The sequence below is a fragment of the Monodelphis domestica genome, chromosome 2 (genome assembly GCF_027887165.1).
Source record: "Monodelphis domestica isolate mMonDom1 chromosome 2, mMonDom1.pri, whole genome shotgun sequence".
NCBI classification, from domain to species: Eukaryota; Metazoa; Chordata; class Mammalia; order Didelphimorphia; family Didelphidae; genus Monodelphis; species Monodelphis domestica.
The window spans coordinates 76,703,471-76,722,364 of NC_077228.1; the positions used below are offsets into that span (position 1 = coordinate 76,703,471).

Sequence of the window (18,894 nt, forward strand, 5' to 3'; positions counted from 1 at the left end):
GAAAAGCTGTCCCGGGGTCTTGGTTTCAGTTTTTAATGACAGAAGAAAACTGAATGTCAATGAAAAAAAAAGAATTCACAACAATTTGAAAAGGAAATCAAATAATCAGAGACTATTTTACCCAAATTAAGAAGTAATAAAAACTGATCTTTTTTTTTCACATGGCTATTGATAGCTTTGATTTCTTGCTCTAAAAATTATTCATATCCTTTGATCATTTACCAAGTTGGGCAAAGAGATGTATATTTATACAACTACTAAAAACCCAGATTTAAAAAAGAAGAAATTTATTATTTAAAAAATGCAATATCAGAAAATGAAATTGAATTAGCCATAAATTAATTTATACACATCCCAAAAAACTTCAAGAACAGATGAGATCTACCAATGAATTCTATCAAACATCTTTTAAAAATTTTCTTCCAATGCAATAAGAAAAAAAGTATTCCATCTTTCTATGATACAAAAATGATACCAGGGAGCGACAAAGCAGAGGAAGATCATTATTGAACAATATCTTTAATGAACATTTGTTACGAACAAATTTATATAAAATAATAGCAAAAAAGGTACAACACCATGTGAAAAGGATTATATATTATGATCAACTTTGATTTACTTAAGGAATGTGGGATTGGAATATAGTAAATATAATTAAACATGTTATATAATTTTTTTAAACTCAATTACTGTATCAATAGATACTAAGAGGTTTTTGACAAAATCTAATACCTTTCCTGTTTAAAAAATAAAACACTAGAAAACAGGAATAAGTGGACCCTTCTTTAGTGAAATAAACAATATATATATATATATATTTTTTTTAATTAAACCCTTACCTTCCATCTTGGAGACAATACTGTGTATTGGCTCCAAGGCAGAAGAGTGGTAAGGGCTAGGCAATGGGGGTCAAGTGACTTGCCCAGGGTCACACAGCTGGGATGTGTCTGAGGCCAGATTTGAACCTAGGACCTCCCATCTCTAGGCCTGGCTCTCAATCCACTGAGCTACCCAGCTGCCCCCAAACAATATATTTTTTAAACAGAAGTAAATATTATAGATGATGGAGAAAAGTTAGAGGCCTTGCCTCTATCAAAGGTAATGCCCATTACAATCATTTCTGCCTAACATTTTCCTAGAAATGCTAGTTTTAGGTCATAAGACAATAAGACCATAGACATAAGAAGTGATGAGCAGAAATAAGAAGGAAACAAAATTGCCAGTTTTGCAAATATATGATATACTTTGAAAAGCTTACTGGATCAGCCAAAAATCAATTAAAAAAAACTTCATTAATTTAATTGAATTAACTTCAGTTAATTGAAGCAATAAGCAAAGTTGCACCCAAAAGGAGATACAAAGAGAAATTTCATTCAACCTGTACATTTGGGATTGTATCCATCTACCAAGATACATCCAGAAAACATATGAATTCAAATTAGAAACACTTTGTAGAAATAAAAACATATGTAAATTTTTTAAGCTTTTATATTTAATTTTATTTTCAGTTCCATTGTCCTACCCTCAACCCTTGAGAAAACAAGAAAAATTAGACCATTTAGAATAGCTAAGTGGGTCAGTGGAGAGAGAGCCAGGCCTGGAATTGGGAGGACCTGGGTTCAAATCTGACCTCAGACACTTCCCAGGCAAGTCACTTAACTCCAGTTGTCTAACCTTTTTACCACTTTTCTGTTTTGGAATTGGGTATCAGTTCCAATATAGAAGGTAAAGATTAAAAAACAAAAACAAATGTTTAGCCCTTTACAAGTATGCATGGTGGTGCAAAGCAAATTTCCACATTAGCCTTGTTTTTGCCTCTCCAAAAAAGAAAGTCAAGATAAAGAAAGAAAAGAACATACATCAATCTCACTTTCAGTCCATCAGTTTTCTTATCTGGAGATGTATCGTGTGCTTTTATTATGATTCCTTTGGAAGTGTGTTTTGGTCCTTATGTTCAGTTACTAAGTCTTTTATAGTTGATTATCTTTATAATATTGCTCTTACAGTATGAATTGTTCTCTTAGTTCTGCTAAGTTCACTTTGCATAAGTTTATACAAGTCTTCCCAGGTTTTTCCAAAACAATTCCCTTCATAATTTCTTTCAGCACATTAGTATTCATCACATTCATATACTATAACATATTCAACCATTCCCCATTGATGGGCGTCCTCTCCATTTCCAGTTCTTTACTGTCACAAAAAAGACTTCCATATATATTTTTGTATATATGAGCCCCTTTCCTCTAGCCTTTATTTCTTTGGGTTATAGATTTAGCAATATCACTGGGTCAAGAGTATGTATAGTTTAATAGCTTTTTGGACATACTTCTAAATGATAATGTAATGTTTCTTTTGTTTTCTCTCAATTTCATACCCAGTAACAAATCATTTTGACGATTGCAGCTTTGTAATATGGTTTGAGATCTTTTACTTCTAGACCCCCCCTTCCTTCACATTTTCTTTCACTGATTCCCTAGTAGTATGATTGGGTCAAGAGGTATGTACAACTTAATAACATTTTGGGTATAGTTCCAAATTGCTTTCCAGAAGGATTAAACAATTTCACAGCTCTACCAACAGTACATTTGTTGTACCTTTTTTCTACCATCATCTCCAGCATTTGCATTTTCTATTTTTTGTCAGCTTAGCCAATATGATGGGTGTGACATCGTACCTCAGAGCTGTTTTAATTTTCATTTTATTATTATATTATTCCTTAGATAATTTTTAATATGTTATTGATAGCTTAGATTTCTTTTCATGAAAATTTCCTATTCATAGCCTTTGACCATTCAGCCATTATTCTTGTAAATTTAATACTATTTCCTTTATTTTGTAGAAATGAGGCCTTTACAAGTGAAATTTATTGCAAAGATAGTTTTCATTATCTCCTCCATTAGATTGTGAGTTTTTTGAGGGAAAGGACTGCTTTTTGCCTCATTTTGTATCCCCATTGCTTAAGAGTTAGGGAAATATCTACTCCAGGCATGTGAAGACCTCCCCTGGTGAAATGGGTAGATGAGAGCAATTTATTCCAATAGTCATGAAGGCAGGTGAAGTACGTGCTGTGGAGCTCTTAGAGCTTCATTACACATTGGAAAAAACTACGGTCATCAACTGCATCCCAAGCCATCACCAGTCATCTTGACTTTTTTTTTCCATTGGCCTTTGATGACTCTAGAAGACAGAATGAGTCTAATGACTATGCAACTCTGCCTCACTTAAATGTGCTTTATATTAGAGCCTAAAGACATCATCAGTGGTATCATTTTGATTCTCTTCCAGTACAAAGGACAATAACCAGACAACCAAACTTAGCAATATATCTAAAGTAGGTACTTATTAAATGTTTATTGGCTGACTTTCTATACATATGCATATATATGTTGAGGGATGCTTTTTGTTCTTTCATCACAATCATTTCTTGAAATGTTTCCCCTTTATTCTCTTCCCCCTTTCAAAACTGAACTTTATCCTTGTATTATGCTCCATTTTAAAATAGGATTTTAAAAGATTAGTAAATGTTCCCTCTTTGCTTCCATATCTGAACAGTCACCTTCCAAAAGCTGTGCATCTTTGTCAAAGCATGATTCCAGTAAAGGAAGTCACAGAACTGGAGGACAGTCTCGCCTATCTGGGAAATCCCATCAACTCTCTCAGAGTTGGTCAGATGAGTCATTATCTATGACCCAATCAGGTAAGACTAGTAATATTTAAATATATTATTTCAATAAATTTTGTCTTCCTATGAATGAACATAACTTCCAAGCTTTTGTTTGTTTGTCATGACCAAACTTGAGAGTTTTTCTTAAATTAAGGAATTTGTGATATCACATTCCTCAAAAGTATATTATCAGCTGTTATCAGCAACATCAAATGTACTTTTTTTATTGGCAAGGAATGTGACTTTTTCCTTACATTTGAAAATGAGATTTTGTTAATTTTTTAAAATTTAAAATTTGAAGTTTAATTTTAGTTCTATAAATGTCTCTGTAGAGAAGCATTATGGCCCAGTGGGTAGAGAGCTAATCTTGGAACCAGGTAGATGTAAGCTCCACTTGGGAGCCCTAAGCAAGTCACTGCATTCAGTGTTCTTGGTCAAGATTGCCCAAACCAAATTAAAATGTAATTGCGAAATTGTAAAATACTTAATAATATAATTAAAAATACAATGTGTTTTTCCAAGTCGATATGCCACTCCAGGTTTCTTTATGTTCGGTTTAATTCTTCCCTCACTCTTGTTTATATTTGAATTTGATACCAACTACTGCTCTAGGCCATTCTCTTGAGACTGTTAAGTTGTACAAGAACAGACCTGCATTGTTGAAGGAAGTTTCCTTTGCTGGGAGTTTCCTATACCAGTAAAATCATGAGTGTGTTCTATAGCCCTGTCCATTTAGTTCTGTATTAACTCACCAATCTGGTTATTCAGGAAATGTATAAAGGGACCATTGGTTCTTTACTCATTCCACATGTTGGAGTCTTTGCGATTAAGTGAAAACCAAATGGACAAAAAGGGGCCAGCTTGAATGTAAAAAAATATATGTTGCTTATTCTGTACTGCTCTCTTGGTAATAGAACTTGACTCTTGCATCTTAATCACCAAAAGGCATGGGCTGTCTCACCTTAACTCTATAATCTATAGCCTCCTTCAAGACCTTTAACTATCATATGCAAACTTTCTTGACTACAGCTACATAGTTTTTTCAGCTGTAAATAGCACCTTCTTCACATAGTTGTTGTGAGGATCAAATTTATTTATATTTGTAGAGCACATGGCACAGTTCCTGACACTTAGTAGGTACTATAGAAATGCTAGCTATTATATTATTGTTGTTAGGATTATTACACATTAAAGATGAATGACAATGTTAAATATTTTGAAGCTCTCCATAGCCGATAGTATATAAAAATATAATTTTATAAGTAAAAAATAAACCTCCATGCCTTGGACAAAAATGGATCAGAGATGTCCGAGCTTTAGTTGGACCTGATTAATTAGCAGTATCATTTTGTGCAGCATTTATGAATGTTGGCTGTGAGACAAGGCAATAATAATATTGTGATTATTTAAGTAGCCGAGATGATTATCTTACTGCTAACACACCCAGATGAGTCAGTCAACAAGTTATTCTTTCCAGCAAAACTGCCTTGATTTTTCTCCTGTCAATTTTAGTAAAGGTCATTTGATGGATTAACTCTATTTTATGTAATGGATCAAAATGAATAAATATAATAAGCTTTCCTAAAACAGATAATTCCTATAAAACTATAGAATATCATAAAGTTATATTTATAAACATATAGAGAGACATAATTTCCACTTCCCTACATATACTCAATGATGACACTGCTGTGACTTGGCAGGGAATGGTATATTATTCATTTTCATCATGCTTCACTCTGACCCTAATAATACTTAAAGACTTTTGTTTTTTCATCTCTCATTATTTGTGTTTATCTTTAATATATTTTTGTATCTTTTGTCTTTAAAACAAAATAATTTCAAATGTGTGCCTCTTGGGGGAAATTAGTAATGAACTGTTATTAACAATACTTATATGTAAAATCATTTTCCCCATAGCCTTCCAAGGTCAGTCTGAAACAGTCAGCTTCCAAATTAAGGAAACACCCCCACCCCCCTTCCTCCCCAGCTATCAGGCTGGGCTAGGACCTTGAAAGGATTAAAGACAGGACCTATCAGGGGGCAGCTGGGTAACTCAGTGGATTGAGAGCCAGGCCTAGAGACAGGAGGTCCTAGGTTCAAATCTGCCCTCAGACATTTCCCAGCTTTGTGACTGTGGGCAAGTCACTTGACCCCCATTGCTTAGTCCTTACCACTCTTCTGCCTTGGAGCCAATACACAGTATTGACTCCAAGATGGAAGGTAAGGGTTTAAAAAAAAAAAAAAGACAGGACCTATTAGCCATGTTGAATCATCATATACTTGCTAGGTTATTTTTGTATAATTCTGTCATTATATAAAAACAGGATTGTGAATCTTCAGTGTCTTGTGTTAAAATACATGGGAATAAAATTCATTTGCCTTTTTTTTCATGGAATCAATGGTTTCTAGCCTGTAATGTATAGATATCTGAGAAGCTTCAGAGTTGTAGTAAGGTACCTCTAAGTTCACAAATAAATGAATTCTATCTATCCATTACCTAAATAAATGTCTCACACATATACATATTAGTATTTTAAAATCCTATGAAGATACTATTATAATTAATAAAATGCAAATTAATTTTTAGATGTACTAAATTTATGGTAGCTTTTTGTTGTTTTGAATTTTCTCAAGAGGTAGATAGATACCACAAGTACAACTATTATCATATGTGAGTATTCAAAATTTTTTGATGTTTAGAAGAGACTTCACACTAAAAACATATTTCTTTAAAATAACTTTTAAGGGGAAGCTAGGTGGTACCAGTACAGTACTGGTCCTAGAGTCTGAAAGACCTGAGTTTAAATTCAGTTTGAGATAGTGACGAACTATATGACCATGGGAAAGTCATTTATCCTCTGTTTGTCTTTGTTTTTACATCTATAAAATAAAGATAATAATGCTTGCCTTCCAAAGTTGTTGTGGGACCAAATGAGATAATAATTGTAAAATGCTTACCCCAGTGCCTGGCACATAGTAAGCACTATATAAATGTTAGAAAGAGAAGCCAATTATAATACCTCCAGTGTAGTTGGAATTCATATATGCTTCTCTTTGTTTTCATATTATCTTTATGAAGTTAAAAGACAATATTCTTTAATATTTTATTGACATAATAATAAAATACTGAAATATACAGGATTTTGCTAAAAATTCTGGGTGCCTCCATAAATGAGTGTAACTTGCCCAGTGTCATCCTATAAATCATTAGAGTTGTGACTAAAACTTGGGATCCTTCATTGCATGATTACATTGCATAGGCCTGCCCTCTCCCTTTAAAAGAGAAAAAATATATGATCATTTGGCTCCATTGAAAGAAATGCTTAAATAGTTCTGGAATATTCAGCAAGTCTGAAATTCAAAGTTATTTCTGTGGTCTTTCATCAAGTGTTTCCTTACACGAGTAGGATGTAAATCATGTACTGTTAGTGAAGTTGTGATGTGGTCCAACCATTCTGGAAAGCAATTTGGAATTATTCCTTCAGTCACTAAACTGTTCATACCCTTTGAACTAGTAGCATCATTGCCAGATTTCTGTTTGTAGCTTCAACTGACAGAAATGAAACCTGAAAATGGAGAAACAAATGAAAAAGAAAGAGAAAGGATACACAACACATAGTACTTAAAAAAATTTTTTTTATTCCTTAATTTGGGAAATGTTTATTATATTTATATTGTACTTAAATGATGTTCTCTTTGTGAATTTTTTGTAATTAAGATTAAACATGAAGGTTTTCATGGTTCTGTATATATATTTGATTTATTTTGGTTTAGAAAAGTCTTTTTTGTTTCTAAAATTTTATAATAAATAGTTTGAGTCATGGGCAAACTTTACCTCCTGTGGAAAAACTAAAGAAAGAACCAATGAATATCAAAACAATACCCTATGTTAATTTATTTTAATTGTATCTCTTTCAGAACCTACTTCTGACCAGAGTGACATTGAAGGTAGAATCAGAGCTCTAAAAGATGAGCTGCGAAAGAGAAAATCAGTTGTTGATCAACTGAAAAAGGAACAGAAAAAAAGGCAGAAAGAGAGGCTGAAAGCCCAGGAGGCCAGTCTGATCAAACAATTGGAGGTTAGAAATGGATGGGAGATGGGTAATAGTACTGAGGCTAATAAAATGCTTTTTATATTTACAAAGTGACAATTGATTAGAAACTTTTCATTATTATTTGGTACTGCATTTTATGCTGAGTTTGTTTTGTTTTAATCTAAGGAAATCTAAGCTTTTCTAGGAAAAATTAAACTTGAATGATTTATTTTAAATAAACAAAGGATAATGATTATTTTGTAGCAAAGATGGGGTACTCATCCAATTAAATAACATGTTTATCCAATTAAACAATACAAAACACTGTTTAAAAAGTAAAAAAACAACTACCAGAATTTTGAGTTCCATTCCACAAAGCTCAATGGTATTTGTTTATAAGATATTTGGGCAATTCCTTTAAGGATGTTTCAAATATATCTCAGTACTTTATCCAAATCATTATCATCATTACTAATAATGTTTACTAGTAGATTGCTAACTGGGCATATCTTTAATAAATTTCACTGCCTTGTTATAAAGTACCAAATAGCAAAGATAGAAACATTAAAGAATGAGAGGAGACAAAGTTAACAGTGTATATAAAACTGTTCTCCCTTTATGCCAATAGAAGAATTACCACCCCACCAAAATGAGTTTCTGCTGTAGAAACTCATTCCTTAGATTTATCAATCATAACAGCTTACTAGTAAATAGGATCTCTTTTAAAGCCAGCTGGTTGATATAGAGAGAGAACTGGCCTTGAAGCCAGAAAGACCTGGAGTCAAGTCCTACTCCCCCTGATATAACCTGGCTATGTAATGCTGGCAGATTATGGAACAACTTAGTGCTTCAGCAGATTCTCTAAAACCATAAATTTCGGAGAAGATACTGACCTGCATGGATCAAGGATATTTCCTAATCTAAAGATTACTTACATGGATGAAATTACAAGTCCAGCACCCTATCACTTTTAGTAAATATGAAAGGTAAAGCAGCTTTGGTCTGGCTGTCCAGTTAGAGGTAGAAGGTGAAGGATCCTGTCTTCACTGATGTTTAAAGTGTATGTAAACTAGTTATCAAGAAATTTTTTTGACCATGGTAGAAAAAAATGAATATCTCCATTGCCAGCAGAGAAAAAGTTTGAACTAAATCATTAATTTTCTTTAAAGAGGTGAAGGCTTACCCACTTAATGACTTTAGCATTTAATCATTATAAAACATTTGTGAATCTTCTACAATTTGTAATTTAGCAAATTAGAACAAAAATATCTTGATTACCCAGTAGGTAGTTTTTTAGATTTATAGTTGTTTTGCTTTATTTACAGTTTAATTTAATTTACAGTTAATTATTTATTCTGGAAAAGTGAAATACCATAAGAGAATTTTTGTTACTCCATTCTCTCAGGCTATTTACACAAAAAAACTACAATTCAGATTGTAAAACATTTCACCTCATTTGCTTTCTATTTGTATCTTAAAGTCACTTTGCATGATAAACTAAACTTCATATTCAATTCAGCAAACATATATCAAGTGTTTTGTGCATTGTATGATGGTAGCTGTAGAATAGATAAAAAATTTAAATAAGGCATGATTACTTACTATGATGATACTATGATTAGCCCATGACCTAGGATGAAGACATACATAGATGGCATGATTGTAAAATTTATGAATAACCGAAAATAGGAAAACTTTAATGTGATAATGTGTAATGTGATAGAATTGAAATCCAATTGAAATGAATGTGATAAGATGAAATATACTTGTAAGTTTCTAAAAGTCAGTTTTAAAAATTTAGGATCAGTATAGACTACATGGTTGGTATGAATCAGAAGTATGATGTCGAAAAAGGAAAAGTATCTTGGGCTAATTAATAACAAAGTAGTGGAACACTCTTATTTTTCACTTTGGTCAAACTACATGTGGGGACTGTATGCAGTTTTCTTGTCCACCTTTTAGGAAGAAAATTTATAAAACTGAGCATGTTCTGAAACATTTCAATACACTGATGAAGGGGCTAAAAATATTCAAAGACCATACCCACTATTAAAGCAACCAGTTGATGAACTGGTTTTTGTCTTGAAAAAGATAACTTGAAGGGTAGAGCATAACTATCTCTAAATATTTATATATCACATGGAAGAGAAATTAGACTTGTTTCCCTAAGTCTACAAGGGCAGAACTAGTAACTGTGATTGGAAGTTATAGAGCAACTTATTTTTGGCTTGATATAAAGCCAAAAGCCCTGATAATTAAAGATGTTCAAAAGTGGAATGGTCTTTGCCTAAGAAAGAAGTGTGTTCTCTGTTCAATGGAGATTTTTAAGCACAGGTTGGGTGACTACAGAATATTTTTAACTGAGGCATGATTATAACCTGATGACTCTCGTAAGGACCTATGATTCTATTGACACATAAAAAATAAGAATACAGAAAATTACCTAGGTGCCTGAAATGTTGCAGAGTGCCAGTTTAGGTTTGAGAGAAAGATTATTAGCTTGGAGGATCAGAGGAAACTTCATAGGGAAAGTGACATTTGGAGAGGACTTTAGGAAGGAGATCATTCACCAAAAGGAATTCCAGAGAGAACAACATGAGTAAAGGCAAAGATGAGAAAGTATAGAAGCAGAGAAATGTGTGAAAGATAGCAAATAGTTTGAGTGGTGCTTGGAAGAGAAGGGAAGGATCATTAGGTAAGGCTCGAAAGGTTAGGTAGAAGCAGTCTATAAACAGTTTTGAATTCCAGGCCAGAATTTGAACCTTATTCTGTAGATGCAAACAGGCTATTGCAGTATACCAAGCATGCAGTGAAGAGACCCTGGATTAAAATGGTGGTAGTGCCAAAAGAAAGACATATGACTCATATAAGATATTATGAAGGTAGGAAAAAATAGACCTTGACAATTGATTAGATAAGAGAAAGAAGTTTAAGATAACATTGAGGCTTTGAGTCTAGGGAACTGAGGATATTAGTACCCTCATCAGTGATAGAGAAGTTAGGAAGAGGGGACAGTTTGAGGTAAAAGATAATGCATTCAGTTTTAGACATGTTGAGTTTCAGGTGTTTATGAGATAGCCAGTTCAAGATGTTTTAATAGGCAGCTGGAATGAGGCTGAAGATGGAGGCAGAGGTTAAGGTTAAATAAGGAAATTTAAGAATCATCAAGTTAGAGATAATTGAAACTTTAGGAGCTAATGAGATCACCAAATGAAATGGTTTAGAGGGAGAAGAGAAAGAAGAGAGGGCCCAGGACATTAGATTTGATAATTAAGAGACAATTTATAACTTCAGAAAGAACAGTTTGAATGTTGGTTGAATAATGAATTTAGAAGCCAGACTGCTAAGAGTTAATAAAAGAATGAAAGGAAAGGAAGTGGAGTCATCAGTTGTGGACAGATTTTCAGTCCAAAAAGGGAGGAGAGATATAAGACAAAAATTAGCAGAGATGGATGGATCAAGTGAGGGTTTTTTGAGGATGAGAGAGGCATGGCACATGTGTAAGCTGTAGGGAATCATCCAGGAGACAGGAAGTGATTAAAAATTAGTGCAAGGGGGCAGCTGGGTAGCTCAGTGGATTGAGAACCAGGCCTAGAGACGGGAGGTCCTAGGTTCAAATCTGACCTCAGCCACTTCCTAGCTGTGTGACCCTGGGCAAGTCACTTGACCCCCATTGCCTAGCCCTTACCACTCTTCTGCCTTGGAGCCAATACACAGTATTGTCTCCAAGATGGAAGGTAAGGGTTTAAAAAAAAAATTAGTGCAAGACTAGAGATGATAGAGGAGGGAATCTTCTGGAGAAAACCAGATGGCATGGGATTACTTGTACATGTGATAGGTTTTCCTTGACAAGGAAAAGTTCCAACTCTTCATATAAAATGGATGAAGGGGAAGTCCTGGCAGAAGGCATCTGAGTGATATGAAATGAAGAAGCAGGGAAAAAAGGGAACTCTTTTAGATTGGCCTTGATTTTTTTAGCAAAATATCAGGCAAGCTTCTCAGCTAAGAGAAAAGGAGGTACAGTGGGAGATAGGAGGCTTTAAGGAGGAATAAAAAACCCACTATGTTCAGTGTGGTAGTGAATCAATTAGTAGAATTTCCTTACTGCATTGATGGCCCAGTTGAGATCACATAACAAATTTGTAGTAGACCCCATCAGCATGTTTTTGTGATTTTTCTTCAACTTCATTTAGCAGCATTGGAGTAGGAGTGAAGTAGGATGTTAGAAATAATCCAAAGCTGGCTTTAGGGGGGCATGATCAGTGAAGAATTTGATAGAAGAGGGCAATGTAGAGTTGAAATGGTTCACCAAGAGGTACATTATAAATAACAAGTGCATAATAGATGATTTAAAAAAAGAGTATTTTTAGATTTACTCAAGGACAGAGTACATATTCTCCAACACAAGTTTTAATGTTCTTAATGACAGAATATTAAGTCTGTCCAAGAATGGCATTTCTAACATAGTTTGATGGAGAGTCTGTTTGAGTTCCTTTATATACATTCATTCAACAAGTATATACTAAGAACCTTTTATGTACCAGATGTTGTGTTAGGTGCTGGGATACAAAATCCAAAATGAATATTTCCTACCCTTAAGGAACTTAAATTCAATTGAAGGGAAATGGCAAATAAAAAATACATTCAAAGTAATTTCTGGGAGCAGAAGAATATCGGGGTTGGGCCTTATTTAGGATTTTGGCATTTGAATTGATCCTAAGAGGCAGGCATGGGGAGCAAGAGCATTCTTGGCATGTATCAAGTAAAGCACACTGATTGGAGATGAAATGCCATGGACCAGATACAGTGGGTCAACTAATTTGGTTGGAGGGTAGTACAAGAAAAGTGCCTAGCAGATATATAGTATGACCTTAATAAATGCTAGTTGAGTGAGTGAATGAGCTACATCTAACTTTTGAAGGGCTTTAAATGGCAAACAGGTAAGATCATATTCTAAAACTCACAAGAGGTTTAGGACAAAGAATCCATTCTAGACATTCTAGGCTTCTAACAAGCACCTGAGCCAACCCCAAAGGAACTATAAATGCTGTGGGCTGCCCTGTAACACCTTTTTAAGTGTCAGATGATACTTATCAGGGAGAGATTGATTCCATTTATTAAATCAGCAAGGTAACTAACTTCAGTAAAGAAGATTAGATCAAATATAGATCAGAAATTAATGTAGCTTCTCATAAAGATCTGCCAATGTACCCTACTTTCCACCTTGAGCATAACCATATCCATTGTGATACTGGATAGATGATAATATTTGCTTACAAATAATATTTATCTCACAGAAATAAAATTAAGCCTAAGTAGGGAGAACAACTTTGTGCTCAGTGGATTGAGAGCCAGGCCTAGAGATGGGAGGTCCTGTGTTCAAATTCAGCCTCAGACACTTTTCTAGCTATGTGACCCTGGGCAAATCACTTAACCCCTATTGCCTAGCCCTTACCACTCTTCTGCCTTGGAACTAATACATAGTATTGATTCTAAGGAGGATGGTAGGAGTTTTAAAAAAAAATGGAAATAACTTTGCTAGAGTAAATTTATGAATTTAAATATTAAAAACATTAGACCAAACCATTAAGATAAAATGGATAAAGAAGCCTTTTTCAAAAAATGTACTCAGTGCCAGAATATTAATTTATTACTACTCAGATGTAAACTGGTGATTTAAAATTTTGATTAGACTTTTGAAAAGTCTTAATTCTGAATACTAACTACAGCCTTAATTTCTCAAAACATAGTCATATGATGAATTTATCAAGAAAACAGAAGCAGAATTAAATCGAGACCTGGAAACATCGCCAACAGCCAAACCTCAAATTAAAACTCCCTCCTCAGCTACTGAGAGGCCTAAGATCAAGCCTCCACCACTTCACAGGTTTGGCTTTTTTTTTTTAATCATTTGTTTTCTACATTACCCAGTTAATAGAAAATGCTAAGATTGGGGTGGTAGGGGGTTGAAACCAATGAGAAAATGGGAGTACTGGCTTATTTCACAATTTTTACTTAAAATATCTCTTTCATTTGCTAAAGTTGTTTTTTGTCCAACTGAAGCTACTCCCCATCTCCCAGAATATGCAAGATATTTAAGTGTATTGTAAAACTGAGTGTAGGAAGAATTTAAATCCATCCAGAATATAACAAAGTTAAGAACATACTGAGGTGCCAATTGAGTTGGGGGTTGGGCTTCCAGATAAGTCACCCATAGGGTTCTTTAGAAGTTAAATAAGCATTCCCACTCTTCTTGGGGACTCTTAAGTGTTCCCCTTTTCCATTTGACTAGATTTCTGCCATTATTGAACTCTGTCCTTCTCTTCATTTATTAACTTTTCTGCCCTAGGCCTGAAGCAACAAAGAACTGGAAATCACTGACAGAGTCAGAACGGTCAAGAGGATCCTTAGAGTCTATTGCTGAACATCTTGGTATGTAATATGTGTGACAAGGAAATCACTTTAAAAGACTGGTATATATATTAATTTAAGGTCGCCAAGGAATTCAGCTATGTAATTCCTAAATGAAAACTCAAGTCAGCCGTCAACCTTTTATAGAGTTTAATTACAAACAGGAGGAAGAAAGGAATTAGAGATAGAAAGAGAGAGGGAGAGAGAGAGAGAGAGGGAGAGAGAAAGGGGAGAGAAGGGAATAGGGCTTAAATACCCCTTCTGTTTAGGCTGGGCCAAAAGGCCCAAGCCCTTAGATAGCTGGGGCAAAGAAAAGAGATCAGTCCCTATTACTCACGTGACCAAAATGGAGAAACAGTCTCAGAGGCCCCCACCTTCAGCTTCCTTCAGCGCAAGCTTCTCCCAGTCCACCGCAATCACCCCGACCAAACTCCTCAACCCTCCTCCAGTCTTCAGCCCCTCCTCTCCTTAAGGAAACCATCCAAGTTCCTCCCCTCCGTTCTCACATCTACCAATCACTGTCCATCCATTTCCCTGTGCCAATGGAGGCTCTAGCTTAACCCAGGACCGCCCAGAGGCTTTGCACATGTCTGTTGAAGGTCATATTTTCAAATGATTAAATCTTTGATCTAGGCTGCAGCCCTTCCTCAATCCTGTTACCCTGAGTAGGGTAGAGATTGGAATAATTAAATTTTGATCTATGCTGCAGCCCTTCCTAAATCCTGTTAGGACTGAGTGGGGTGGAAATTGTATTTTCCAAGACCTGATTCTGTCATTCCAAGTATCTCTATTGTATCAATTCTAAAATCAATCATGACTCAAAGAAATTCCTGTTCTATGATTAAGCATAGGTCAAAGTCCTTTCCATTGTTCAGCAAAAGGTTTCTGTCCTAAAGTAATCTTAAGAAGGGAGGAGGAGGAACCTCCCATGCCAATGGGGTTCATATTCCAATAGCCAAGACCCACTATCAATAGGAAATTTTTCAAGTATGAAATTTCCCAATGGTGAAATTTCCAACATTTATAAGTCTAAGAAATTTTAAGGTTTACATATGAGACATAGTAGTGTCTGAGGATTTGTGCAGAACACACAAAAATCTGTACCTGCTCCATTTTATTCTATAATGAATCCCTTAGAAACAATATATGGCCTTTTTAGAGTTCATTCTATAAAATCTATAGCATTCATGTGAAGCAATTTTATTTTTTTCCTAATTTTATCTTTAGCTTATTCCAATAACAAATTTACACATAAGTTTTCCAAAGTTGTATATGATTCATGTTGTCTCCTTCACCTCTTCTCCCCACCTCCAAGAGTTGACAAGTATTTCCACTGGGTTATACATGTATTAATCATTCAAAACATATTTTCACATTACTCATTTTTGTAAGAGAATAATCTTATAAAATCAAAACTTCAAATCATATACCCCCAAACCAAGTGCTATTTTCATTTGTGTTTCTACTTCAACAGTTCTTTCTCTAGAAGTGGATAGCATTCTTTTTTGTAAGTCCCTCAGAATTGTCTTGTATTACTGTTAGTAGCAAAGTCTATCCCACAATATTTCAGTTACTGTGTACAATGTTCTTTTGGTTCTGCTTATTTCACCCTCTTTTTACTAACATCTACCTTTTTGTATAGTCATGAGATCTGAGAATATATCTTTATGGGATTTTTGTGGTAGTTTTACTTTTGCCCAGTCTCTGACCCATAGTAAGCAGAAAATGGTCTCCATCAGTGTATGTCCATTTTCTTTTTGTAGTTTTTAAGATGATATATAAAAAGTTCTTACAAAATTTTAAAAATTCTCATTGGTTATCCTCTATTTAAAAAAATTTTTTTTTTATAGACCTTTCCTGGCAGAAGAGATTTAAATAGCTTTTTGTTGCCCAAGGTTATACTTTTCTTAACTTGCATTGGCTCCAAATACTATTTGTACGTGACTAGCATATAACTGTAAGATTGCATTTTGATAACTTTGATGTTATGCTTTCTTTTCTGTGTCTTTTAGATGCTTCAGCGTCAGGTTCTGAGAGAGCTTTGCCTGAGAAATCTTTGTCTACGTCTACCAAGAGACCTGCTGATTTGGACATTCATGTCGAACAGCCTCTAAACACATCACCAAACCTTAAAATATCAAGGAGAGCCAGAGCAGAATCTGGAGATTATCTGGAAAATGTGCCTTTATCATCTTCTTTCAGAGATCCAAACACTGACAGAACTTCCAATGTATTGGATATTCGGTTGGAAGAGTATAGTCATAAATCTGAAATCCAAGAAGAGGTGGCGGAATATGCAAAACCAGAAGAGCATGAGATGGAAGATACTTATTCCAAACTCTCTGGGAAATCTTTTGCCTTGCTGAACTTAGACCTGGAGCAGGGAGATTCACCTGAGATTATCTCAAAGAAAGATCTTCCATTAGACTCTAAAAATGCTCCAAAAGATTCACATAGCCCAGTAACCATAGAACAACTTCAGAAAACAGAGGAAATGATGAAAGAGGTACAAAAGGACAGAGATGATGTAGAGAAGGATCCAAACACAAAATCAGAACAAGCTACTCACAGACGAAAGATTGCAAAAGAACAAGGCTTATCTTTTTCAGAACAACTTTCAGCTCTTAGAGAGATGTCCTACTCAGATGACTTTGAGGCATCTTCTCCCAAGAAAGAAACTTCAGCTGAAGGAACACCTGCTGAATTGTACAAAGATGATTTTGAATTGTCATCTATGTTGTCTCCTAGAAAAGACTCTCAGTCACAGAGGGAAAAATTACCGCTGACAAAGAATTCGAGAAGTAAAACTACCAGCTTTGGTAGTGATGATGAAATCAGTGAATGTCTTAGTGAGAAAAGCCTGTCTATTTCTGGAAGTGTCCATTCTGGGAGACTGTTAGAACTCAAATCCCCAACTGAACTTATGAAAAGTAAGGAGCGGAGTGATGTGGAGAATGAACCCAGTATCACTGAGGCACCATCATGGGCCTCTGCTTCTATTGCTGAGGCTGATGAGTTGTTTAATTTCCATCTTGGTGACAGAGTCCTTGTCAGCAATGTTCAACCTGGCACACTTCGATTCAAAGGCTTAACAGAGTTTGCTAAAGGATTTTGGGCTGGAGTAGAGCTGGACAAGCCTGAAGGAAATAACAATGGAACTTATGATGGCATTACATACTTTGAGTGTAAAGAGAAGCATGGGATTTTTGCTCCCCCCCAGAAAATCTCTCACATTCCAGAAAATTTTGATAACTTTGTAGGTGAAAATGAAGATGCTTTCTCTAACGAACAATATAATCAGCATCAAAAACAAGAACAGAAAGACACAGAGAGTCCCGAGTCTAATAGGGGAAAAGATTCAGTTGGCTATTTTCAGGAGAAATCTCCAGTTAGCATACACATAGTGGAAACCTTAGTGGAGAAAAGCAGTAAGACTGAATCCATATCTAAAGTTGATCATACACAGGCAAGTTCTGTGGCTACTGAATCGATTGCTCAAGAGCAGTCTTTAGTAGATTCTCTAGTTTCTTCCACAAAAGATGAAAATGCGATCTCCCTTTTTGTTTCTGGTGCCATAGAAAAAGTTACTACTTTTGTATTGGAAGATACTTTAGATATTGTCCTTTCTGAAGAATTGAAAAGGCAACAAGAATATTGGACACAAGAATTGCCTGAAAATAAAGATAACTTATCTCCACAAGTTTTGGGAAAGCCTTCAACCCCCCTTCTGGACCTTTTAACTAAAGAAAAAAACCAATTGGAAGCTCAGTTGAGGTCATCACTTAGTGTGGAAGAGAAATCCAAAAAACTGGAAACTGTCAGTTTACTGACAGATAGTTTGCTAAAAACCTTTGTGAAGGATACAGTGGATCAGTTGCAACAAATTAAGAAAGTTAAGAATGAGAAAATCCAACTTAGCAACCAGGAGCTACAGGATGATGACCAAGAAATAGGGGTTTCCAAAATCCCATCTAGTTATCATGAGGAGCAATTACCTAGTAGTCTGCCAAGTGTATTTTTAAAGGTTGAAGCAGAAGATGAAAGAGAAGAAGTTTCCTCTCCTGATATGTGCCCCAGACCAGTGAGTATTTCTCACATAAGAAAAATACTGTCAGTATGTTACTACAGAATAAATGTAACCTACAAAAATTTTTATAAATTTTTATAGTTTTTCTCTCTTCACTATATTCATTATTAAATAATGTGTTACAACACCAATTTTTTTAAAGAAGTCAGTAGACTTTCTTCTATTTTGAATTTGTTACTTCATTGAAGTTAAGATATTTACAAGTAAGCAGAATTATTGTTTTTGAGCTTTTGTAGCTTTTTTTCTCTGAAGTAACTGTCCTCTGTTACATCACAAGGAGTTATTTTAGAGATGTCACAAACACATGACAGATTTGTGAGTATTATAGTGTTCATTAAAAAGTGCCGAGTTGACTACCTCGCATACTGTTCCCAGCTTAGGTGTCCAAGTAGATCACTGTGCAAGCTTATTATATACTGCCTTACTAGTGGTTCTGAACTTTATCTTTGAGGAGACACCTGAGAGCTATTTGCCTAACTAGCTACTCAGACATGGTTTCTGTGCAGAGACTGTCAGTTTTGATGAACAAATCAGATAATGTATGTAAAGCGCTTTGTAAACCTTAAAGCGCTATATAAATGTCAGCTTTTATTATGATGATGAGTCTGGTTAAATGGATATACGTCCACTATGACATACATCAGGACCATCAATTATTTAGGTTGTTCTTGGACAATTGAGCAAGAGTAATGCTT

At 34.9% G+C, this 18,894-nt stretch overlaps 1 protein-coding gene across 8 annotated transcripts in view; it reads left to right on the forward strand.

The window, feature by feature from the left end:
* The window catches only part of CEP350 (centrosomal protein 350), a 190,881-nt gene that overhangs the window by 162,014 nt on the left and 9,973 nt on the right, over positions 1 to 18,894 (forward strand). For all 8 annotated transcript variants that reach the window (XM_056815600.1, XM_056815602.1, XM_056815598.1 and 5 more), the window contains 5 exons: positions 3,553 to 3,697; positions 7,586 to 7,746; positions 13,452 to 13,588; positions 14,051 to 14,133; positions 16,125 to 18,193. In XM_056815600.1, the coding sequence (XP_056671578.1) occupies positions 3,553 to 3,697; positions 7,586 to 7,746; positions 13,452 to 13,588; positions 14,051 to 14,133; positions 16,125 to 18,193 (2,595 nt within the window). The remainder of the gene's footprint in view (positions 1 to 3,552; positions 3,698 to 7,585; positions 7,747 to 13,451; positions 13,589 to 14,050; positions 14,134 to 16,124; positions 18,194 to 18,894) is intronic.